Source organism: Apis mellifera, linkage group LG9 (genome assembly GCF_003254395.2).
Source record: "Apis mellifera strain DH4 linkage group LG9, Amel_HAv3.1, whole genome shotgun sequence".
Lineage (NCBI taxonomy): Eukaryota > Metazoa > Arthropoda > Insecta > Hymenoptera > Apidae > Apis > Apis mellifera.
Genome location: NC_037646.1, coordinates 10,313,405 through 10,339,215, shown reverse-complemented (window position 1 = coordinate 10,339,215; position 25,811 = coordinate 10,313,405). Strand labels below are relative to the sequence as shown.

The window sequence follows — 25,811 nt, the reverse complement described above, 5'->3', positions numbered from 1 at the left end:
GAACTGTGAGCAACTCGATTTCGAAATTGCAAACTTTATCTTTGCGCCGAGAGTTTCGAAAGGAAGTAATCAAGCAGCACTCTTCTAACCCCCTCCCTCCACATCCCTTCCTTTTTCTATTTTTTTTTTTTATTCAATTAACAAACAGGACAACAGGAAGAGAGAGAGTAATCCTAGCGATCGATGCGATCCGAAATTGAAAAGTATTTTCGGCCGGAAATGGTCGAATAGCTGTCAAAAACTCGGCGGGAGAGGCGGGAAACTTTGGACGAGAAAGTAATATATCTCTTTGGTTGGTTAAGAAAATTGGTAACACGAGGTGGTGACCTACCTACGTGATGGTAGTGGTGGGTGGCGGGCGCTTAATATTCATGGTATTTGAGAATAAAATGGGCTTCCTCGGTGGTAATATAAATGATAATTACGGGCCATTGTTGGCGGCGGGTTGTGGGCCGGCCGCATTAACAATCGTCAACCGGCGACGAGAACTTAGCGGCTACGAACTTCGATTTCCGGCTACCTGTCACCCTCAGGGGTGCATAATTTCTAGGTGGAAAATTTAGAACGATGCTCACGATGAGGGGGAATGAAAAAAAAAACTACGGGCGCGTAAAGTTTCAGTTGCGAGTTTTTCCAACCAAGAAGTCTTCCAAGCCAAGAAGTTATCAAGCTGTAATTGGAACGTTGTAATATTCGTAAACTCGAAACTTGTTAGTTTTCCTCCTTCGTGGGCCGGTTCATTGAATTAGGATGCGATTGAATAAACGTTAACGACACTTTCAACTCTTTCCCTCCATCCGTGAAAGTTTTAATCCGGAGCCGAAGAAATAACGATGCACGATTGTTTAATTATTCAATTTATAAAATATTGCAACAATGATGTAACCAAAGTGAATTCTGATAACTCTTATCTACTTTTGAGGCGAAAATAAATCTAACTCAACTTGACCTAAGAATAGAAGAAAAATAAAAGAAGAAAAGATAAAAACTTTCAAATAAGTTTTCACTCGATTAATTTATAAAATGTTACAACAATCACATATGTGCAGCAAAGCGAATTCTATGATAACTCTTGTCATATTTGAAATCGGCAAAAATTCACTCACAACCTAATTTAACGTCTAACTTAAGAACAGAAGAGAAATAAAAAAAGAGAAATTTGAGGAAACGAAATACACGGAAGAATAATCGTTATTCCTTATCGTCCAGAAATTCGGGGCAAACGCGGATAAATTTTCACTCGATTTAAACCCGATTACTTATTAATCCGTTCATTTTCGTTTAATTCAATGTAATTAGACACTCGGATCCAATTACATTGCCGGATACTCTCGTATCGAATATTCCCGGCACGAAGTTCCGCTCCCAACAAGTACAGTGTTCCAAACAACACCGTTTTACTACTAGCAACAGTTTTACTAATCCCAAAAGGATAGACGTTTTAACTCGCTCCAACGATATTCCCACGTCTCCAGAATGTTTATCCACAAGAGACGAGGAGACAGAGAGAGGGATCGATAAAGATCGGTGGCGGAGGGATAAGAAAGCAAATTGTTTCCGGGTCGAAAACAATTTGTTCCAATTCGGGAGGGGTAAGTTAATCCTTTTGGATCAGGACGCATTATATCGCGAGCTTAAGGAACTGGTTCTGTCGGTTTCCAGGGGTGGTGTTTAGGTTGCAAAGACACGCGGGGCGCGGGACCCAGGATTCCACGAGATCCTTGCGGATTACCCACGTGATTGTACGATGGCAACGTCACGCGGCCATTGTTCCAGCGATAATATACGAGCAAGTGTAATCCTCAAATTACGTTCTCGCCACGCTTCCGTCCGTCCGTCCGTTTGCCCCACCGAGGGCAAACACGATAATAGTTTCCCGCGCGATAGTTTACCGATGGCGGCTTCCGGAAGCTTTCGCCGTCTCGAGATTTCGCCCCGATTTTATCCCCCATGATTTCATCGTCGTCAACTGCCGTTTCGACCATTCTATCCTATTCCTCGTTCAAGGATTTTAATGTACACGACTCGAAGAGAATTTTACTTCTCCCTCTTCTCTCGCCTATTTGCATATTTCGTATTTGCATTTATCCCTTAGTAATTTGACTAACCTTCTGTTGCTTATTGACTGTCGCATCTAAAATTAACCAAGTTCATGCATACTCGACGAGTTTTCAAACTGCATTTCCTCGAAAATTACGCTCCTCCAAGGGAGGAATCTTGTTGTTCTTGTCTCGTTTCCGGATACGTAATCTCCTCCCGTATCCCGATTTCGCGAAATTTTAATCGCGCGAGAGATTGATCATCGCGGATGAAATTGACAGGTAAGTAAGTAGTAATCCCAAAGTAATCCTCGTTTATCCATCACGATTATTAGTCACCGTTTAATAAACGCCTCTTTCGTCAAATCTTGAATCAAATCTTCGATTTATTTTATCCCTCTTACGTAGAAAAATTCTCTCTTAGAAGAGAAATTAAAAGAATTGAGAATACGTATCTTTGAATCGTTGATATAAAAATTTCTAAAGTTAGAAGTATATTTTGAATTAATAGATTAATTGGTAAAATTGAAATAAAATTTCTAATAAAAATTCCTAATAATGTTAAAATTAAGTGTCCTGAAATTAAATTTGCTGATAGTCGAATCGATAATGTTCATGGTCGAATAATTAATCTAATAAGTTCAATAATTACTATAAAATTTATTAAAAATATTGGTGAATTTAATGGGACTAGATGACATTAAAAATATAATGTAATTATTGTAAATTAAGTAGATTAAAAATCTAAATCATAATGTTAATGATAAAACTATATTTAAAAGTAAATGTCTTGTTGAGGCGCAGTCGAATCGATACGAAAATGTGATTCAACTTGCTCGGTTCGAATGTTTCGGTTCTTGGAAATTGATCGTTGAAGGCAACGCTTCTAATTAAAAGTCAATTACCGACAACGGATTGGGGGAATCAACGGTATCGTATTCTAGGCAGGATTCAACGGAGGAGGAGGAGGAGGAGGAGGAGGAGGGAGCAACGTAATGCGATTCAACTTGGCTGTTCGAAACCCTCGATGCGTTTGTTTCCCGACTATTCGTGGTTCTCGTTTTCCGTAAGGAGGAGCAGTCGCTACGATCTCCTCGTGTTTCACGGGAATAACTCTGATTCCGATTCAACTTGCCGGCCGGTAACCCGTGAAATGTTTCGTCGTTGCCATGTAATGAGACGTCTGTGTCTTCGGTTGGCCGACGTCGAACGGAATCGGTTCGACTTGGAGCAGTTGTTGCAACCTGCACTTATCTCTCTTCTATCCTGCCTTGGATCGATTGGTCCAATTTCTTCTTCGTTTCTTCGAAATTAGAGATCTTAGAGATTTCTTCGTTTCTTCGAAATTAGAATCGCGCGAGAAAAGGGGAGAAAAATGATTTGTAATATTGGAAGGGAGGGAGAGGGAGGAGGAGTTTGGAAGAGCGAAAGGAGAGGCCGATTGATACATTGGAAATGGCATAGAGATCTGACGAATTGAATTTCCGTTTCCTCGATAATAAGCACACTCAACGACTTTAAACTTTCAAGCCCTTCACTTGCCCGCTTCCCGCCGATTCGAGATGTTCAAATACCTTGTTTTAACGCTTCGCTGCGCTCATAACTCCGATCGATAATTTTTTAAAAGGTATTGCTGCGACTCGCGTTAAGAATTCTATCTATAAGAGTTTCATCTTTTCTGATTTCGTTCGTTATGATATCGCGAGAGGAGGGTAAGAAAGAGGAAAAGTGAAAAGCGAAAGGATAAGTCTATAAGGATATACAGCGTACAAGATTTATTATTTTTTTATTAAATTAATTAATTAATTAAATTTAATAAATATCTTCTTTATTAGATATCGAGGTAGCAGAAATTTGTAGGAATATTTATAGATATCACGAGATTGTTTTCCCATGCGAGAAAGATTTAATTTCTTCTGAAAATTATGAGTTATACTACATGTTATAATTCGATGTAATTATGAAAGGGAAGAGTGAACTATTACGATATAATTTTACGTAAGAAATTCTTAGTTGAAAAGATCATTGAATTGAATTCGTACTACGTATATTCCACGAATATACATTTTGATACGATTTCGATTTAGTTGGAAGATCTTACAAGTTTAAATAAACTTAAATAACAAGCTGTAATTCTAACATGCAGTATTGAGATTCGGGATAATCACGATGACGCAGTAGATAATTAATCTGTACCGTAATACATTAATAATACACCTTGTAATAATCTCGCAATTTGGAATATGTAGGTCTCATACATATACATATCTCGGTAGTGATGTATAACTTGGTAATGCTAATGGAGGTAGCATGTCAAATTTAAAAGTAAATATCTCGAGAATGATTTATTATGGAAATATAATGTAAGTATTACACGTATTTACATATTGCATACTTTATGTGTAAAAAAAGAATTTATACATATATATTTAAGAGCATGAATAGCATAAAGTGCAAGTTAAATCCAGACAAGAAGAGGAAGGATAAGAAAGAGGATGGAGATATGGTAAAAATTGTGAAATCAGCGCCATCTCCAGAGTGCCGTAAACGAAACACGTAAAGAAAAGATAGAAAATAGTAAGAAAAGGATAAAGATAGAGAATTGACCACTGGTGCCATCTAACTATCAAAAATAGTTTTCTAATATTACATAGATGGCACTAATATTTAATTCTTAGTCTGTCCTTTGCTGTTTTCGAAATATATACGTAAGATGGCGCTAACAGCTAATTTTTAATATTTGTTTCCATCTTTTTTCAAGTATTTTCTGTCTTCTTTTTTTGAGTTTTATTTGCGGCACTCTGAAGATGGCGCTAATTTCATAATTTTTACTCTATCTCTGTCTTTCTTCTTCTATTTCTTCTCCTTCTTTCACATTATCCATGTGTTCAAAAGAACACAAGTTTTGATTAACTTCAATTTTAACTTATGGCAAAGGACAGTTAAGAATCTTAACAGAGTTTATTCGATTGAATTTTTATAAGTTATAATATTAGAATATATATAATATTAAATTCCTGAATTTTCGAAAATTTATATATTTTTCTTAGTTCTCTGCAATTTTTTAATTCTAGAAAATTCAAAAATATGCATTACAAAACTTAAAACATGAAGATCCACGAGACAAGTTTGTTTGCAACATATGGTATTAAAAATTTTTAAATTCTGCAAGATCATCAACTAAAAAATCAGTTTACTAATTTCAAAGCATGTTACCAATTGCAGGAATCTTTATATGCTATAGTAGATAAATAAATTTTGAATTCATAATTTGATAAATGTAGATAAATTGATTGGATAACTATGAAAGATGTGCGAATTACAAAATAAATTTAAAAAAAAAGTTATAAGTCTGCAAAATTAACTAATTCTGAATTAATAATTGATATTTCAATATTATTATTCATTACTCTGATATTTCTATCGCTATTCTAATACAAAAATTCTATCTGATATATAAAAAAAACATAAGATACTTCGATATTCTTGTTTCCTTTGATCCTTGTTTCCTTCTGTTACTATTCTAACAATTTTACAAAATTATTCACACGTCGAATTGACGTTTGACAATAATTCAAAAGACTTTACGAAATTAAAAATTTCACTTACTTAAAATTCGCGCGACCGCTAGACAATTGCACAACGGCCATAGATTCTGGCATTTGGATTGAGAGGACTCTCGACTATTCGATAAGTCGTAACGCGTTATCGACAGATCTTATGATAAACCCGGTTGAAGTTAAGGGAGGGGAGAGATGCGCTTTCCTGCCATTAGCCTCTCGGAAAAGAGCGATAATCAGCATATTCATGAATAACAGGGCGGCCAGCCAGGCTTAGCAAGGTTGGACAGGAAATATTTCAAAGTAAAATGAGCAGACTCGATTCCTCCGTGGAAGACCCTCTATAAATATCGGGTCCTTAAAATTTCATTAAAGTTCCGCGGCTGATAACACGTAGAGGCGCGGTTGTTCACGGTTTTCAGCCGATTTCTTGCTTTTATACCGGGGATCACGTGGGCAAGAAAGCCCACGCCACTCCAACCCTAATCCCGAGATCTTTGCCGCGCAGGTTAAAGGGGAAATTGAAAGGGCGTTTCACGCCTCTTGAATCGGCGTTTCGCGCCCTCGCGGATCCAATTCCAGATTAGGGAAGCCATATTTGGACGCATCTAGCCGTATTCATCCGAACGGGGGGTGACACTGATTACATTTAAATGCGGGTATCCACGTCACCGTTAAATATACATTCCCTTGAAACATTTTCTTTGCTCCCTATTTCTATTTGTAATAATAAAACTTTAATACATAAATTCGAAGTGAAGATTTAAAATGCGACGACGAGTTTTTAATCCACGGAATTATTTATTCCCAACGTGCAAGATGCGTTGATAAATGATGACGATAATAATAATAATAATAATTTTTCGCCTTTATCAAAGGGCTGATATTTAAAACGGATGCAATATATTTGTAAAATTTAAGATTCGAAAGGAATTTTTTTTTTTAGTAATCGTAATTATCACGTTCAATGTCGCAGCGCTAAAAATGAATGTTCCTGGGTGGCAGATATTGATTTTTTGGTAAGCAGAAAAAAATGGCTATGCATATACATATACTTGTATCGAACACGTATGCAAAACACGTTTTTTTCACTTTATTCTTGAAAAAGTTGATGACACGAGCGAAATCTCTTGGAAATCTCCATACGTCGTTTCAAACGAATCGTATAATAATATAATAAAAAAAGAGAAAATTCTCCAATTTTATTTTACAAACGATGATCGTTGATTTGACCGACCATTTTCAAAACCTATCGTTTTCGAATATCTCTCTCTCTCTCCCCTACATTTATTTTAATTAAAGCTATCCAGTTTCGATCCCTGTATAACGTAACGACAAAGAGGCGTGTTTCGGCCGGAAATATTTTCGACCACGAAAATCCCATCGATCGTAAACGCGGATTGTTTATCTGTCTGCCGTCCTTGTTTTCGCCAGAATCTCGAGTTGCATAAAATTCTGGATCGAAATGCGACGAATGATGGGTAGGAACAATCGGGAAATCGTTGATTCCAAATCGTCGGTGTTCACCGGATTAATTTACGCGTCTATCGTACGCGTTTCGTCGCAGTTACGCGTCATCGTTGTTACATCGTTGATGGATAATCGTATTTTCGTTCCCCAAGGCATATATTCGGGCAGAAATTTCGTCTGTGTTTCGCGTGTCATTTAGCCCCATCAATCTCGCTGCTATCGTCGAACGATAATTCAAGATATGTCCTTTGTTGTGGAATTTATTCAGGCGAGTTAAAACATCTTGCATCCGATGCATCTGAGCCATCTTGTCACGAAACGGCCATTTGTGGAGAGAGAGATTCGAATTACTTTCTTTCATCCCTTCTCGTCGCTTATTGGCTTATTCCTTCGTTTTTCGAAATGATTATTCTTCGAATTTTCAATCACTTCTTACTTTTGTTTGATAATTGTAAGGAAATTGTTGACACTTCTCTTCGATGCTTTTCGAAATGATAGAATAGTACTTTCAATCATTCATATATCGTACAACAAACAAGAAAAAAATATTTGATAACAGAGAAAGATATACTTTATCCAATCGATGAAATATAAATTATACAGAACGTCGAATCTTTCAAGAATCTAACAAGAATTGAAGAAGTTGTCGTCAATTATTTATAAGATAAGATTCGCAGGCTATGAAACCGTCACTTTTCTCGTCGATTTTGAGATTGATTCGTCCAAAAAAAAAAATTGTCTTCACCCACGATTCTCCCGATTCTTCTTCGAAAAAATCCTCAAAGTCTCGATCGATTTCACTTCTACGAAGAAAACGCGTTATTATCGGCTTTGCGCGCGATCTCTTTTTATCCCGTTGCATTTCACGGACAGAAGAAGCATTGGGAAGCATTATCGAGTTGATCCTCGAGAATCGCGAAAAATCAAGCGAATGCAATTAATATTTTTCCAATTCTCTCTGATTTATTCGAGTTTTTTTCGTGGTGAAAAGTGAATGAAAAAAAAGAAAATTAAAAGAGAGAGAAAGAGAGAAATAGAAGGGTAGTGATGAATGATAAGTAGTACGGGTCGGTGCATGGTCGGACGTGTGCATGATCAACGTTCTCCAAGTTTAAAAAAAAAAAAAAGGAATAAATTGATAAAATAATTGATCACTCGTGGATATTTCGCAGTAGATATCACTCTTAAATTGTTCAAAAACATTGTTTCTTGTTCTATTTTATGTTACGATAAATATATCATCGTGCAATTTTACTTAAGCATAATTAGAGATGGAGAAAATTTTAACGATTAAAGTTAAGAATAAAGTTGCTTCAATAATTTTTTTTTTAAAAGCGGATCAATCGATAAATAGCTACGAATAAATGTTCAATCAAACCACTTTAAGTAAACTTATTACAATCAAATCAATACTTTACTCGAAATTTTAATTAAAAGTTACCTTCTCAACGAATCAAATGGCCAACTTCGATTATAATCTACATCTAGAAATATCGATCGTACGTTAAATATTTGCTAAAAAAAAAAAAAGAAAGAAAAGAAAAAGAAAAAGAAAAAGAAGAGAAAGCGGTTAAGTTTAATCCACTTTGGCCAATATATTCGAATAATATACATCGGCACGTGCTAATTCCTCCGCTGAAGGACGGATCGATTTTGCCGTGTCCTTTCGCCGCGGATGGAATTATTACTATTTCACGGAGGAATAAAACGGGATGAGGGGAATAATCCTCGGCGGGCTTTATCTTTGGAAGGATTGGGTAAAAAGCGTATCCTTTGGAGGGACGTGGATCGCGTAAAGCCATCCGTAAATTTCCTCGCTGCAATAAGGAGCATTTCGAGGAATAGCGGGGATGCCGATGCTATTCGTGTCTCCTTACATGGAGAAATTCGAGAGAGGAATGTGGAGCAATCGCGTGCCAAGCGGCTCGTAAGTAGGCATTCACCACCTAGTACAAGTCAAAGAAGCAAGTGGGGAATAAAAAGAGAAAAAAAAAAAAAAGAAAAAAAATAGAGAAAAGAAAAATTGAAAAGAAACTCCTTTCTTCCGGAATATCGTGTTGAAAGTGTTTCTCGCAGGCAACGAATTTTCTTTTTCGTTGTTCAAAATTTGGACGATTCTGAGAGTATAAAATGATGTAAAATTGGATATTTTTCGTTAATATATATTTATTCCGCAACTTTCTTTTTTAATAAATGGATTTTTATTATAGGTAGATTCTCTCCACTTTTTTTTCTCTTTTCTCTTGATAGAACAACGATTCCTCCACGTGCGATTTCTATTTCTCAAAACCATTTTTCTCTTGTCTAGATCCAAATACATTTCCTCTTCCTATTCCTAGACTTTTACACTTCCTAACCTGACGCGAAATTTTCGCCTTTTTACACGTCATTTATTACTTTCTCTACTTCTGTTACACATTATTTATTTTGTATAACCTTTATTGCATCCCGAAATTTTCTTATCTTTCATAAACAATTCTCTTTCATAAAACCAAAAAAAGAAAAAAAATAATATACCTACAAATCCTACTCTAAAATAAATTCATCTCTTCTTATTTTATCTTCGAGTTAATTATTATATTTCCATGCATCATCGTCTCGTGCGAAGCGAAACACAGATATAAGATAACTGGAATAACTTACTATCACTCACTTTGATAAGAACGCTTATTGGATGGATATTGAACGAGACAGATCTCGTTGTCGTCGAGCTTGTAATCGAATACAGTTGAAAACAATAGTTAACGGTATAATGGTTGAGCAAACCCCTCCGATCTGGAACCCTCTCTCCTCCCCCTCGATCCGTTTTTTCGATTTTCGTCCAAGCGCTTGTCCCCCTAAGCAAACGTTTCTCGAAATCCATGAATATGCAATCCATGAATATTAACCTCGGGGCCCTACCTGTTCATTCTTGAATTCGCGACGAGCCCGCACACGTACGAACAGGGTTGGTTACAGGTGTCTTTATATCAATATTATTCTGCACGAGGTTTGATCGACGACGGCATAGATCGATCATCGGTTCGGACATTCGGTTCACTGTCGCCAATCGTACACGAGTCAATATATGTGTATATATATGTGTATATATCGCAAAGATAGATAATTTTATACTTGCTCTGGTTCAAAGTGGAATGTTGCATTGATTTTTCCTTTTTTTCCAATAAAGAAAATCTTTCATACGTATTAACGAATGATAAATAATCCGTAATGTTACGCGATATTTACAGTGCGTTATTGCATATCGAAACTGGATGGAACACGTTGGAATTTTTCCTTTTCTAATAAAAATTCTTCCATGCATTAACGTTAACGAGTAATGTTACGCAATACGCAATGTTGTATTATTTATCGTAATTTATTATCGCATTCGAGATATTGAAACTCGTTTAAAATAGGATGTTTAAAATAGGCGACTGATTTTATTTATTTATTTTTTTTTTTTGGTTTTCTAATAGAATGATCTTCCACGCGTATTAACGAGTGATAAATAATCCATATTACACGATGTCGTATTTATTATATTATCGAATTCGAGATATTGAAACTCGTCTAAAATAGAACACGTTGCGCCGATCTTTTCGTTTTCTGATAAAACTTCTTCCATTATTAACGAGTAATATTATGCAATACGCAATGCTGTACCATTTATCGCATTCGAGATATTGAAACTCGGTTTGAAACGGAATATAGCGCTAATTTTTTGCTAATAATACGTTATTACGCAATATGGAACGGGAAAAATCTTCCAGTATGAATTAATGAATGATCTATGTTACGTGTTTGTTCTTCTTGTTAACACATTTTGAGATATCGGTGATCAAGAAAGCAAGTTGAATTAACTGTGAATTTGAACCAAGCTGCTGACTAATATCATTATTTCACGAATTCAATCTATCCTTCTTCGTACCCTTCAAATTCAAACCCAACACGTCGTTTCGTGTTCATTGTAAATTAAAATTGACGAAAAATACGTATATATTTAAAATCACAATCTTATCGAATTTCACAATATATATTTTTCCACTTACATTTAAAAATTGTCCACATTTAAAAATTCTTCTTTCGAAGGATACGTACGATTTCGCTTGAAATATAGATTTTTTGAACGTGAATTATTGGAATAAATAGCACAGGAGGAGGAAAAATCAATCGGAATAAATTCTCGATGGAGAAGGAAAGGGAAATCGCGATTACTCTTAGCTCGGGGTGGTAAGTGATGGATGCACGCGCAGATGTCGACTTGAGAAATTCGATGGGACGGTGATTTTTCGTCTTCATAAAAGGAAAAAAAAAAAAAAAAATCGGAGAGATCGCGAGACTAGGATGTACGGCTGTAAAACGGTTTTTTACGAGCCACGGTTGAGAGGATATCACGAAAAGCTGCCATCATTCCTCGCGGATAGGCTTCCTTAATTCGCCCCAAATTGGCGGCGTCCGTGTCTGCGAATGGACATGATTTTATTAGAAAGAGGGATCGACGTGTTTTATTAGATTTGGAGGAAAAGAAAGAAGGTATATCGTACGCTCGAAGAGAATTCGAAATTTTTGGTCGATGGAACGAACATCTTTAACCATTTAATTATTTTTCAGATGCTCCTCAAACGAGAGCAATTAACATTGGAGAAACTGGTGATGTATAAATTCAATGGTTGAAGTTAATTTTATTATTTAAAACATAAAGCGGATTCACTGAATAATAGCTAGGAAGAAATGTTTCTCGAGCGTTTTAATAAACAATTACTTAATGTAACTTTATTTTATAATTTAAACTACCAGTTACTTTTTCAACGGGTTAACGCTTCATGCTCTATTGAATAAACGAACGCGTGTATCCAGAGCAATGGTTCTTGAGCTACTCAAATATGTATACTTGGTGTAACTGTGTTTTCATCGGAAGAAAATTATTGACTTGGAATAAAATAAATTGATTTGGAATAAAGGAAATCTTTTTGCTAACTTTTAATGGTTTGTTTCTTAATAATGTTTGATCGTTTCAATCAATAATAAGAAATGGTAATGGAAGAAAGTACGATGAAAAAGTATCTTTATACTTTCTCAGTTAACTGTTTAACATAAAAAATATTAAAATAATTGACCTTTTAATTATATCTAAAATAAAAAATATCAAGAATAATAAGTAAAATATCCGAATAAAATATTAATAAGATTCTTCATTTACAGATACCATATGAATCACCTTTAATCAAAGTCGTGAACACATTTCGTGGAAATCAAGGAAATCTCATCGAAATCTTCCTGCAATGAAACTTTGCTCGAATACAATAACCTCTGTTTCAACGAACAAATTTGCTTCAATCGCATATAAAAAAAAAAAAAGAAAAATTCTCGGAAAAATCAATGCTCCAAAGAAAATTGGTTAGAAATCCTGAACGAATGCCTAGCTAGATAATCTTGTAACAGAAAATAATACACGTCATTTCGGAACTAGGTGTACGCCATATCGTTGATGAATACCGTGTACGTGATTGATGTTTATTAAAGAAGGAGGATGTGTCTATCTTAGAAGATGGAAACTGACGTGTTTGCCACCGCATAATAAAGTATCCTTTGAAAATTTAAAACCGTACGCGCTTGAGAGGATACGTAAGCCAGCTCGTAACTTCGTTACGTAGGTGTTCATCTACGGTAACTCAGTTGATATAAAATTTTAATCACGTTCCTACGTCGCATTACGTTTTCGCAAGTAAGTCTCGTAATTCTCGAATCGTAATGCTATTTCTCCTTTCCTTTCCTTTTTTTTTTTTTTCCTTCCCAGTTTTGTTTCCAATTTGTATTTCGACAGTTTCCTCGAGCGTTTAACGAAGCGCTTGTCTCGCCCTTGGTTTTTAGAGTCAACACTCTTTTCTTCGTGTGTAAATTTTTCGATAAATCCCCGTTTTTTAATCAATATGATTATGAGTATTTTTCTTATTATCTTTATCTAGAAAAATTAGTGGGAATTTGTTTATCTTCTTTTCATTCCATCCGCTCTTTTCCTCAAGAAAAACTTCTTCCGATTTTTGTTCTTTCTTTCCTGTTCTGTCACGTAGCTTTGTCGAGCAAAGAAGTCTTGATATTTAATTTTACGTACACAGAAAGGGAAATATATTTATATTATTATTTGTAAGAATTATATTTGAGAGTTGTACTCGAGAGATGATTGATCGAAATGATTATAATTATCTTTGTTATTTAATCATCGGTAAAGGTTAAACGCTCGAGAGGCAGCCAATGAAAAATTACATTCCACTTGTTGTCCCTTTGTATAATTTGAGCGAGCAAACACCACGATCCGTTCCCTCTTTTTCCTACACTCGCAACATTTATTTATTAAAAAAAACTGGGAAACTGAAACAATTTGCTCGATTCACAGACATCTTATCCTTTATCCAAAACACTCTCAAGTTGCAGAGACAAATGTTTATTTAGAATGAGAAGTGACGCATTTTACGGGGAAAAAGATCGTGTACAAAATTCATGGCTGTTTAAAGGCAGGGAAAAAGATGAATCAGCAGAGTGAAGAAGAATGCACAACAGTTTTTCGTCCCTGGTGGCGAAAAATGTCCCCCCTTCTTTTTTTTCCTTTTCCACCTCATCGAGATGTGGAACAAGTGGAACAACAACAATTTTCATTACGTGAGTGAAAAATACGGACGATGATCCAACAGTTAAATTCCTGATTGATCCGATATTTGCCTCCATCTTGGCTAGCTACAACCTGTAAGATTCACCTCGCTCGTTGCAATTGAATTCGCAATTTCGAACGATGATAAGATATTCTCTATTTATTCTCATAATGATCAACAGAGACAACGCATTTCCAATACAATATCCCCCTTCCACGATGCTTGGCAATTACGCACGAATATTATAGAGGGAATAGAGGAGAAATTTTAGCGAACGTCTTTGAAATTTCTTGACTTGACCCGAATAAAACAAGATCTCTTCCATCTCTTCCGTGAAATGAAATTCTGCTCAGGCGGAGCTTGTTTCCCCTCCCAGAAAGGGAAGAGATGCTTCGTTTCTTCTTCTTACGTTTATTTCTTCTTCTTTCGTTATTTCGTATTTCCGTGGCCACGGAATAATATTCGGCCTGAGATCCAACCCCCTCTTCCTCGAAGGAAGGAGTCCAATCCCGTGACAGCGTATCGACATCGATCGAGGTGATAGATCACGGACCTGTAACGTAATTGGCCCAAAAAAAAGAAAAAATCATCGTTAGTTTTTTGTTTAGAAGAGGGACGTTGCATCTCGAGGACCGAGATTGGGCCAATCAAGAGATGTTTCGTCCTCGAAAGCGTCATTTCTTCTTCAGCCGAATTTGCTGGAAAATTGAAAAGTAATAAATTTCCCTTGTTTCGTTGGATTCCAAGATTTCGAATATATTTTTTCCGTCGAATTAAATTTGTATCGTCGATTTTTTATTTCTTCTTTTTTTAACATTTTTGATCGAGACGAAATCTACGTTCTCTAGATCGATCGATCTAGAAAATTTCACGCCTGTTTGACAGCTGGAATGGGTATGAAAAATAGAATCCCGGAAAAAAGGGGGGCGAAGGATAAGCAGGATAAAGTAAGATCGTAAAAGCGGAGAAGGAAAGTGACGGGGGAAATTTCTTCGAATTAAATCGGGACCGAAACGATTGCGAGAAAACGCAACGATACGCAGAAAACTCCTCCCTTCGTTCGCATCAACGGGAACAGTCATCGACAGTTCCCAATTAAAACTTCTTCCAAGCTCCCGATAACTCCCGATATCTAATGTCTCGTATCAAAATTTAACGATATTATCAAAAACTCGCTGATCTCACACTTTTTCCTTCCTACGGAAAACTCGACGAAGAAAACGGAGAAGAAGAAGAAGAAGAAGAAGAAGAATACAAACAGGTTAAAGGAGAACAGGCTAGAAATGGAAAATAAAAGAGGAATGATCGTAAAAGGAGAGGGATGGAAGGTAATGGGAAAGAGGAATAATAAAAAACGGAGAAAAAGAGAGAGAGAGAAAGAGAAAAAATAAAGAAAAAAAAGGAAGAAAGGAGGGAAAAGGCGGGTAGTGGGGTAAGGCTGCGAATTAAGGGTTAGCGAGGAGAGCAGCGTGTGCGCGTAGGGGTTGAATAGAGAGAGAGAGAGAGAGAGGAATAATCGAGCAACCCCCTCCACCGTTTCATCCCTCCCCGATCTCACACGAACGTGCGAGCTTCGGGATTCGAGGCGGTGTGGAAACTCGAACAGACAGCCAGTCGCTCGCCGTTCGTTCAACAACGTGGCTCGAAAGTGCGATCCAGAGAAGCGAGGAAGGGGAGGACGACGACGACGACGACGAAAACGACGAAAACGACGAAAACGACGAAAACGACGAAGACGACGACTACGACGACTACGATGTCGCCCCTCGCCCTTCTTCTTCGATCATGGCCAACGTGGTCCACCGTGGTGTTGTACGGATACCGTAACTGTAACATCAACAACAGGGTGTTGTAGAAGGTGACAACACGAGGTGAATATCGATCGGCGATCGTGTGCCCTGTGCGTGTCCGACGAATCCACAGGTATCTCCTCCGCTCTTGATCGCGATCTCTCTATCAACACGATCCGTACACGCCCGTCGATCGTCTTCAATCGGCTGGACCTCCGTCGAACCCGCGACAATCGAATCGATACCCATTCCTCGACAACAGTGAGTGGATAATAATCGAGAGCGCGTTCGCGAAAGATCGATCGATTTTTTCTTTTCCAGCGATTGACTGCTCCCCCCCAACTCCCCTCGGTGGGAGGAGCGAGGAGTAACGAGATGATAATAGCCAGTGCAAAGTGTGAAGTGTCGAGTAAAGGGGGGGGAGAAGGCGAGGGAGGAAGGATGCACGGTAATCGCGATCGATTGTGCCCGGTCGAACGGAAGGCATGGCGAGTGTACGCGGATCCCGTTCCATCCGAGGATTTCCGATATTCGGCGTTAGAGGGTTAGTAATCCTCTCTTGGTGCGGATATATTTAACTCGGTGGATGGTCGGGGCCGGGAGAGTGGAGAGATTTGGGTGACTGGGTGCCGCCCGATCCCGGGTTCAACGTTTCGAATCAATCGCCAAGGAGGGAGGATCGTTGCGAGGTACGAAGGAAGGAAGGAAGGGAGGAAGGAAGGAGGAAGGAAAAGCGCGGCCGAGCTGATTTCGAGGGCCGCAAATTTTTGGGATGAAAAGGATTTCTCCGCGACGAGACTTTCTGCTCTGCAACAAAGCAAAAGTGGAAAAGGAACGAGAGAGAGAGAGAGAGAAAGGGTTCTTAAATCGAGCACAAAGGCGAGGTTTTTGATCTCGTTGCAAAATATCGAGTCGATCTAGTCGATCTAGCTGAAGTGAATGGCGAAGCTCAACGCGATTACCGTGTATTCTATGGTTGGGTCACGGTGGCGAGGATCATCCCTTTGATATATATATACATATATATATGTGTGTGTGTATATGAATACACGTAAGCGTACTCGATACTCGTGGATGTTGCGCAGAATATGGGGAAAGCACGAGGCGAATTTGGCTCACGGAGCCAACAACGTGACACCACGGAGCAAATTCTCCGACCATTCTAAATAAACGGATTTACGTTTTAAATCTTGGAATCTCTCTCTCTCCACGGCTCGTTCCACAACACGTGTTCCCACGTGTTCCCTCCGCGAATTCGTGTTGCCGCGTGTCGTCGATCCTGCGTGGCCGGCGAAGGACGTTCCTCTACACGTTCTACGGAGAGGGAGGAGAGTGAATCGATCGATCGAGGGAACGATTAAAAATTCAAAGAAGATGGACAGTCACGGATGAAGCGATGGTTGCTATGACGACCGTTGCCAAAGTGTCATAGGTGTGATCAATGGTGAGTAATCACCGCGGTTTAATCGCCGCTAGATTTCTCTTTTTTTTTTTCCCCCCTCCCCCTCCAATGGGATGGCGGACGCGCGCGCGTGTCGATTCGCTAAATCGTTCTCTTGACCGAGAAACGGTTGTGCCGGTGTCAAGGGTGTGGGACACGAAAGAGTACACGATTTGAATTGCTAAGTAGGGACGTTAGATCGTTATTAATTATTAAAACTCGATTCGACAGGGGAAGAAGGGAAACCTCGTTTCGAAGGTTTCGACGAAAGGTGGTCGATGATTAAAGATAGTTTCTAACCGAGAAAAATAAATAAAGGGGGAGAGAGGGGGTAGTGGTTAGAGCATACGGAATATCTGTGTAACTTTTCGTTTATTTTCATGCATTAAGGGCATACGTGATAATCAGCATACTTTGCTCTGGAAAATTGCGTACTCTAGCTCGTGGGTAAAGTTAATAATTCCCTTTTTTTTTTCTTTCCCTATAATAATCTGCGGCAAGTGAGGGATGAATATTTAAGATTATCTCGCGTGATTAACTCTTTGATATCGGGTTTCGAAAATTACGAGGTTCGAAGAGGAGTGAGAAACTTATTTTTAATGTCGATCCCGGACAAGATACTACTGTTTACTGTAATTTCCGTGGCGTCAACATTAATCTTGTATTCGGTCGGTGGAAGATAAGGGTCGAATAACGCGTATTAAGATTGGAGATATTTGTGCAATCTCGTGGCTCGAGATCGTTTCGAATTAACTCTCTTATTTTGAAATCTCACGAACGAACGAAGGGACGGCAACCGAGAATAATGGAGAATTTTGATGCGAATATTTTATTTGTATAAAACTTGTAAAATATGGAGCCAACTATTTTAATTAATTTTCTTATTAACGGATCAATCGAAAATTTATAAAGCTACGATTTCTTTCATCTTTCTTTTCTTTCTTTTTTTAATTTTCGAAATAAGAAATCTTTAAGAAATCTTTTTCTAAGAACATCGTTGTTTTAATTCCATTTTTTTTAAATATGTTTATGAAAATGCACTGCAAAATCTCAACGCAAAGATCTATTTATCACAGTCCATTCCGTTATCAGCTTTAACGCGTACTTTCACCACTTAACGCGATACAGATATCCTATACGTATAAACCGATTATACCCTAATAACTGTTCTCAAATATTGCAAGAACGTGTTGCTTCAACATTGGAGAATCAAGAGATACCAATTACACTAATATCGTGAAATCGTGTTACAAGCCGATTAGATTATTTTTCCCTGTTTTTAAATTTAATCTATTGCAACGCGTATTTCCCATAATTTAGAAAATTTTTCTGATTTTCCTGATTTTCGTTTTAATTAAATTAACAGAAAAAAAAGAAAAAAATGTTTCAAAAACTTTACATTTCAATTCAAACTTCGTATCGTATCTATCGTGTCATCTCGTGATCTATCAAAGTCTCTATTAATTTCAAAAAAGATCCTTGAGACAAACGTTAAAAAGAAAACGACATATTTTCATTAAGATAAAATATCCGTTACAAAAATAGCCAAGATATATATCGTATCGAGGGAACAATTTGAACAATAGAATTTCTCAGATACAAGAAATTCCGCTCTACTTACTGAGGACAGGATGGGGAGGAGCGTCTCCGTTTCTTGTCAATTGCGGGTAATTAATTATAACATCATTTCTCTAATTAATCTAAGCCAAGGTTAACAGGTTTGGGGATCATCTTTTTCCTCTCCCTCTCCTCCCAAGTGATGCATCGTACTTGCGCGGGTACTCTTTCGAGCAGGTAAACCGTAAGAACAATCAATCTTAGGCGTCGCTAAGAATTTAATTTCTTACAAGATAGAAAAGCTATCCTCCATCTTCCATGAGAGATCGCGTGTATTGTATCTCTCCTTTCCGTCGTCAATCGTGAATATCTCTCCTTCGAGCGTAATTTTCCATTCTTCGTTTCAAAATAATTTCTTTTTTTCTTTTTTTCTTAATAATCAACGAAACGTACGAGATAGTAAGAGATGTGTGTCACAAATAAATAGCGTTTCGAAGAACGTTAGCGAAACGTTGCGAGCGCGTTCGTTTAAGCTTTTCGTGAAGTATGATCGATCTTTTTTTTTTTTTTTTTTGAAATTTAACCGTGATATCATTACTGCGGTATTCGTTGGCAACGTTTAAGTTTAAATTTTCATTTTAGACCGCGTATTCGTTCGATTAATATGACCGCAAAAATTTCATACCGTAGAGAAGAAAGAAAAAAAAAAAGAACGGGACGTAGAAACGTTTGGATTAAAAACACGGTCCATCGGAAAATTTCTATTTACCCCCGTTTCAAAAGTTACGTACGGAGTACGGATATTATCGCGAATAAATAATGCCTTGATTTTTATGAAATTCTTTCTGCTAGATTAATTTGTTGGCGTAATATTGTTTTTTTTCTTTTTTCACGCAAAAGTATATAAAAAAAAGAAGAAGAAAAAAACGGTAAATAGCCCGACGTTTGCATCAACGTCGAAGTGAATAATTCTACGAATAACGCTATTCGCTTCCCCAGATTTCTCTTTCCCCTTTTGTATCGGGCTAAGAGAGCGGAGCATAAAAATATTTTCCTCCGCTTTATTATTTCTCGTATTCGTGGCAACGATTGTTGTTGTTGCGTGAAATCATACAACAATAATAACTTGCACTCTGAATTTTTTTTTTTATCCGTTCGCTTTCATTTTATATAATTTTTTCACACGATATATATATATTTCGAAATTTCTTTTTTTTTTTCCCCCCACGAAATTTATTAAAAGGAAACAAAGCGGGTGGGCTTTGACAGGTATTAATTGACCCAGATCTAAATCTAATTATCCTTTTCTGGGATGAATCTCTCCCGATAGAAATTTCTGAATTAATCCCCGATGAGGATATCATATTAGCATATTAGCATAACATAACAAAGAAAGTGGGATTTAATATATTTCCCAAATTTATTATTCATAAGCGAAGAATTGTTTATCGAAGCAATAGTCTGCCGTGAATTGAAATTGAAATAAAAGAAAGAGTCGGAAAAACACTCAGGCTGATTCGATACCTCGCCTCGCAATCTTACCACTTGGTGCCTTCGAACCTGTAAACTATTTGCGCACACACACACACATCTCATTCTCTCTCTCTCTCTTTCTTTCACACTGTTTTCAATAAATAACTTCGAATAATCGGATTTTATAGATGCACTTCATTTTAATGGAAAAGAGCCGAGAAGCGGGGTGTAATTTTTTGCACACAACACTGCGATACAATTTAATGCTTGGGAACGAATTAATATTCCATCGGTGGTATGCGTTAAACAATCGTCGTTCCATTTTCGAATAAATTGCACGATACACTCGACCATATCGAAATATTTAACCATTGTCGTGCCCGGGTATGAAATTTTAACTCGATGCATCGGATAAATTTGAATCGTATCGCGTCCAAGCGCAAGTTGAAAAAGCCAACCGTGTCCGATTTATGCGTCGAGTAATAAGAAATAATTGTATGGACAACGCGAAGAGAGAAAGAAAGTAAAAAAGAGAAAGAAAGAAAGAAAGAGGGAGAAGGAAGGGATGAGAAGATGAGAATGGAAAATGTCGGTTATCATTGAGAACGAAATTTTCCCCTTTCTGTCATACTTGCCTCGGGATTATAACGTTGTTCTATACATTTACATATTCAAATGTCGTCTTATTGTCGACGAGGAAAGGAACGAAGGAAATGCATATTGTTCCTTCATTAACTGTTAAAACTTAATTGCTCGTTGTAAAATTGATCGCGGAGCATTGAAATCGAGAAGAGATTTCTCCGAGAGGAGACGGATTGGTTCGTAGAAAATTTTGATACGAGATTATACGATTTTTGACGTGTACTCTTTTTTCCTCTCTCTTTAATAAAATTTCTCGGTAAATTTATCACGCATCATCGAATTTTTTTCAATTAAAAGTCGCGAGAAAAAAGATATTTTCCAAATATCCTTCTTCGCCGTTCTTTCGTTTATAAATCTACACGAAATTTCGAAAAATTTGAATTATTTATAACGCTAAGATAAACTAGATTTTTCAGATCATGCAAATGTTTTTACGCCACTATTTCGCATAGCGACTTTCTACGTATCCCCTACTAATATAATATGCATTTATTCAAACGCAAAATATTTTCGAAAGCTCGATATTCCTCTCTGCACTTTGAAATTCCAAAATTCCACAAAATGCAAAATTTCCCGCGAAACCAAGTTACCCCTCGAAAAAATATTTTCCCTTCGTCGTTAAACAACACGAACACTGGCAAATAACGATAAAGCTCCACTTTTACGTTTCCTTAAACAGTCTTCCTTAAACGACAACGAGAAAAGAAGAAGGTTTAATATACACCCGTATTAGCTCTCTTTTGATATAAATATATGTCGCGAGAAATATTTCCTCTTTGAGAAATTTACAGCTCGAAATCTAGCTGAATATCACTCTCGAGTCTCGCTCGCTAAGTATATGTAGAGCGGAGAAAATGGAGAGTCCTGAGGGACAAGGAAATGATTTCTGTCTTTGTGAAAAAAAAAAAGAAAAGAAAAAAAGAGTCTTCCTCCACGGCCCGCTCAAGCGGGCAAAAAATCCCTCTTCTGCCGCCCCTCCTTCCCGCGCTGGAAGCCGAGAGAAACTCTATAACGCCCGTCCATCCATCAATCCTCCCCTCAAAGACTGCGTGGCTTCGATTCGTTCGAAAAGAAAATCGCTCCGCTTCGTAAAAAAAACTTCGAGAGAAGAAGTTTCCCTTTAATTCTGAGATTCCGTTATACTCCGTTTTCGAACGAGCCAATTGCCGCTGATCGTTTCGTGAGAATCGTCGTGCTCGTTTTTAAGAGGAACGTTTTAGAGTTTCTTCCCAGAGGAAACTGGTCCCTCGTAATTCAATTCTAACAATTTTCTTTGTGTTTCATTGTGTTTAAATTTAACACGAGAAGCGTGGTCGCCTTCGTTTAGCTCGATTTGCGAGAATGGATTGTCTAAAACATTTTATTCGAGCAATCGGTTAGACAATCTAATTCGATATTTTTGTATTCAGAAGAAACTGTAATTTAATGGATAGAAGAACCTCTTTCTCTATCTATCTTCGTAACAATATAGATTTTTTCTCCTTTTATTATTTCACAATTAATATATATCGCGGATAAATTTATGGGGAAACGTATTACATACATCGAAATTATCGTCCCTTCATTGAAAATCAGATTCAGAATCTATATCCGTATAATCCTTCGTAAATAAAAATCTCGTAGAGAGAGAGAGAGAGACAGAGAGAGAGAGATTGCTCGATCCAAGCTCGTTCCGTTCCTCTTCGAACCTCTTCCTTCCCTCATCTCCGCGTAACAGCTATCTGGCCGCTACTTTAATATTTAATCTGAACCATTCAGTTCCAACCAGATCCTTCGAAACTCATTACATCGCGTTAGTTACCGTCCACGATTGCATTTAATTAAATTCCCTTAACCTCCAACCTCTTCATTTCCGCGTCACCGTTTTTTTTTTTACGGCAAAGAAATAGAATCAGCGATTACGAAACTCGAGCGCGAAACGAATCGAGTTATCCGCGGCCGACCTCTATTTACTTTACGATTTACGAAGATACAGATATGATCTTAGAAGAAGAGAAAAAAAAAAGAAAGAAAGAAAGAAAGAAAGAAAGAGAAAAAAGACAAAGAAATCGTTTGCACAAAGCAAACTTATTTTCCTCCCTTTCTTTTTCCAGAGACGCTCGACGAGGGATTTCAATGATACGCCGCCAAGCGTATCGGGGTGGTCGTGGTGATTGGTGAGAGGCCGGTCAGGACGCGGCACCTCGTTTCTCCTCGCGTGCGCGGAGGGAAATGTTATCTCTCGAGCAGGGATAACCCACGCCACCACACAGCGCACAGTAAGAATCCAAGGAGCGTTAAAAGTCAGCCGGGGTAACCATGCTTGGCAAGATCCAAGAGGAGCCATCCCTTCGTTCCAAGATCTCGTGATCGAGATCGACAGGTGTGGGATAGAGTTCAGTTGAAATGGGGACGAAGACGGGCGACCAGTCTCTGCTCGGCTCGATCGCGAGGAGCCTGTCGTTGGATCGGCGGGCGCGACGCGGAGCGGCCGATCTCTCCCTCGCGGGGAACGCGACCAAGGTCAACACCGTCCACGAGGAGGAGAGCTCGTTGAACGACCTGTTCTCGGGACCCGAGGAGTCGAGCGGCGGTGTCGAGTTGGGCTGGTTCAACGACTCCGCCGCGGCGATAACCTCCACCTCGCCCTCCTACCCCGGCGGTGGATCCTCCTCTCCCTCCCCCTCCTCCCCCTCCTCCTTCTTCTCGTCCGTCTCGCCCACGTCTCTTGGATCCGAGAATTACACGGGGATATCGGACCTGTTCGTGTTCGACGATCTGAACGATTACATCAATCGATTGAATTACAGCGCATTCGTTAATCTGACGGCCTATTACGACGGCGGGGCCAACCTGAATCTGAATGGAACCGTGAACTGCACCTCGTCCATCGCGTCTTCCGGTGTGGTGAGTGCGGGTGAGTGCGGGCCGGCGGCGGACGTTGACGAAAAGACGGACGCCAACAGTTGGTGGGCCCTGATCCTCGTCATCGTCCCCTGTTTGACCTTGTTCGGCAACGTTTTGGTTATACTTGCCGTGGTTCGGGAGAGGGCGTTGCAAACTGTCACCAATTACTTCATCGTGAGCCTGGCCGTAGCCGATTTGCTCGTCGCCGTGCTCGTAATGCCGTTCGCCGTCTACGTGTTGGTGAGTCTCTATTTTCCATTTCTTTCTCTCCTCGGCGGAAGTTGAATTCGAGGGATGGATGATAAATCGGGTGGGCGGTGAAACGATTCGTTATATCATCAGGGCATACGATCGATCCTTCGTTTATGGCGTGCGAACGTGTCGCGTTTTAAAACCTTAACCTTCGTTCGAGAACGTAACGTGGACGCGCGGCCTGTTATTTCGAGCCTGGGTAAAATTAGAAATGATACGAGCTCTTTATTACAGCCGTTTGTTTCATCATATCTTGTTAACAATTTAGATCTTTTCATTTCTGCGATTGATTAATTAATAACAGTTGGAATAATAGAGATTAATTTTATTTTCGTATTAACTTAAATCGCTTTAGTGACCTCTAGAATTTTTATTACTAGGATCCTAGTTCGATGAAATCACGCTAGAGGATTCTGGCGGTGTCGATCGAGGAACAACAACGCTTCCTTTGCACGATATTTATTTAAAACTCCGAAATCAATATTCTCGTTGATCCATTTCGTATTACCGTAGACGGGTTATCTGGTCGATTCCTTTGTGAAATTTATAACTCGATTACTCCGCAGGAATTCGATTCATTCCGATTCCTTTCGTCGATTGGGCTCATACGGTAGTGCTTGTAGTTATGATCTAATTAACGATAATTTCATTCAATGTTTCCGCAAATATGGACGCGTGTGCGAATCAAACGAAAATACGATTACTTAATTGACACAATTTAGAGTAATTCTTCGAAAGAGGTCCTGAATCCCTTGATAGTGGATGACCTACTTCCGTTCGAATCATAGCAACGCGAGATGTCAAACGAGCGCTGCTCGTGGAACCATTCTTTCTATCCCTCCGCGGTATTTATTTAACTGTCTTTTTTATTTACGCGACGGAATAAATTTCAATCCTCTACAACGGGGGAGAGATAAATTCTTCACTCTTATTATCTTACGTTTCATTAACGCACCGATTTATATGCATTTTACGATCCCATTTGTTCTTATTAATTTAGGAGATGTTAGAACTTTCTCGCGAAAAAGATTATCATAACCTAATTTTCACATTTTCGTAAATGTGCTTAAAATTTATGTTGTTTGTTGGATAATTGTCAAAGTTTAAGTTAGAAAAAGTAGCTTTACTTTTTTCACGTTTCTGTAATTTTTCTGAATAAATTTCCGCGGAAATATTAAGAATAACGAAGGTAATGACGATTGATGCGAAGGTCGAATCGAAGAATAACGACTTGAAGTGCAAATTTATGCGCAACTTTGTTAAAACCCTTTTATCAATTTACATTATTTTATCGAAGATTAAAGGAAAGAATGTACAAACGGTGGATGTAATTTTACGGAGGGAGAAATGTGTGCGAGAAGTTGGACATGTTTGCACAAACTTTCCCCATGATGGAAAGTAATAGTTCCATGAAGATCGAGGTGAAGTTAACTCTGTAAGAGTATGAGAAGAATTTCCCAATTGATGGATTATAAGAATGTCGCGAAAATCGTGTTTTGATTCATCAAAATTGTTCCATTTATCTCTTTTACCCTTAAGCAAACTTTTATTCCATCCAATCTCGAAACAATTATTGGAATAATTTTGAAAATTTTACTAAATTTTTTTAAAAATTATTTATCTTCGACTGCAACTCGTTGTTTCCTTTCTCCTGTTTTCGAATCGATGATACACGAATCAAAATAAAACGACATTTCGATGCAATTAAACTATTAAAATCACAGCACAGAAATGTACAACATAATGCATATATCGAAACTCTTCTTGCAACACAGCGGAAAACATTTGTACACATTTGATCGAAGCAGTAATTGTACACATGACATTTCCCTTCGTTTATGCTAATTAACATTTTGTTGGAGCGATGACGGTGGGAAATTTATAGAGGAAGAAGAAATAATTTATTCCACGCGAACCGACGCGACGTGCGGCCAAGTGACCGTTAAAGATGTACCTCTTGGAATATGCATGAGAAAGTGGCGAATTCGATGACACGATTTACCGGGGAGGAATTATAATGGAAAGGATTTTGGAAAGGAAATAAAACGCGATGGAAGAAAATTAAAATATCA

At 38.1% G+C, this 25,811-nt stretch overlaps 1 protein-coding gene and 1 long non-coding RNA gene across 7 annotated transcripts in view; one reads left to right on the top strand and one right to left on the bottom strand.

Annotated features, from left to right (window-relative positions):
• The window catches only part of LOC102654507, a 203,892-nt gene that overhangs the window by 76,990 nt on the left and 101,091 nt on the right, over positions 1–25,811 (bottom strand). The window lies entirely within an intron of this gene.
• Positions 15,077–25,811, top strand: part of Dop3 (D2-like dopamine receptor) — a 142,846-nt gene continuing 132,111 nt past the window's right edge. For 2 of the 5 annotated variants that reach the window (XM_006561505.3, XM_006561507.3), the window contains exons 1-2: positions 15,077–16,932; positions 22,695–23,727. In XM_006561505.3, the coding sequence (XP_006561568.2) occupies positions 22,987–23,727 (741 nt within the window). In that variant the 5' untranslated portion in view covers positions 15,077–16,932; positions 22,695–22,986. 5 annotated transcript variants of the gene reach the window in all.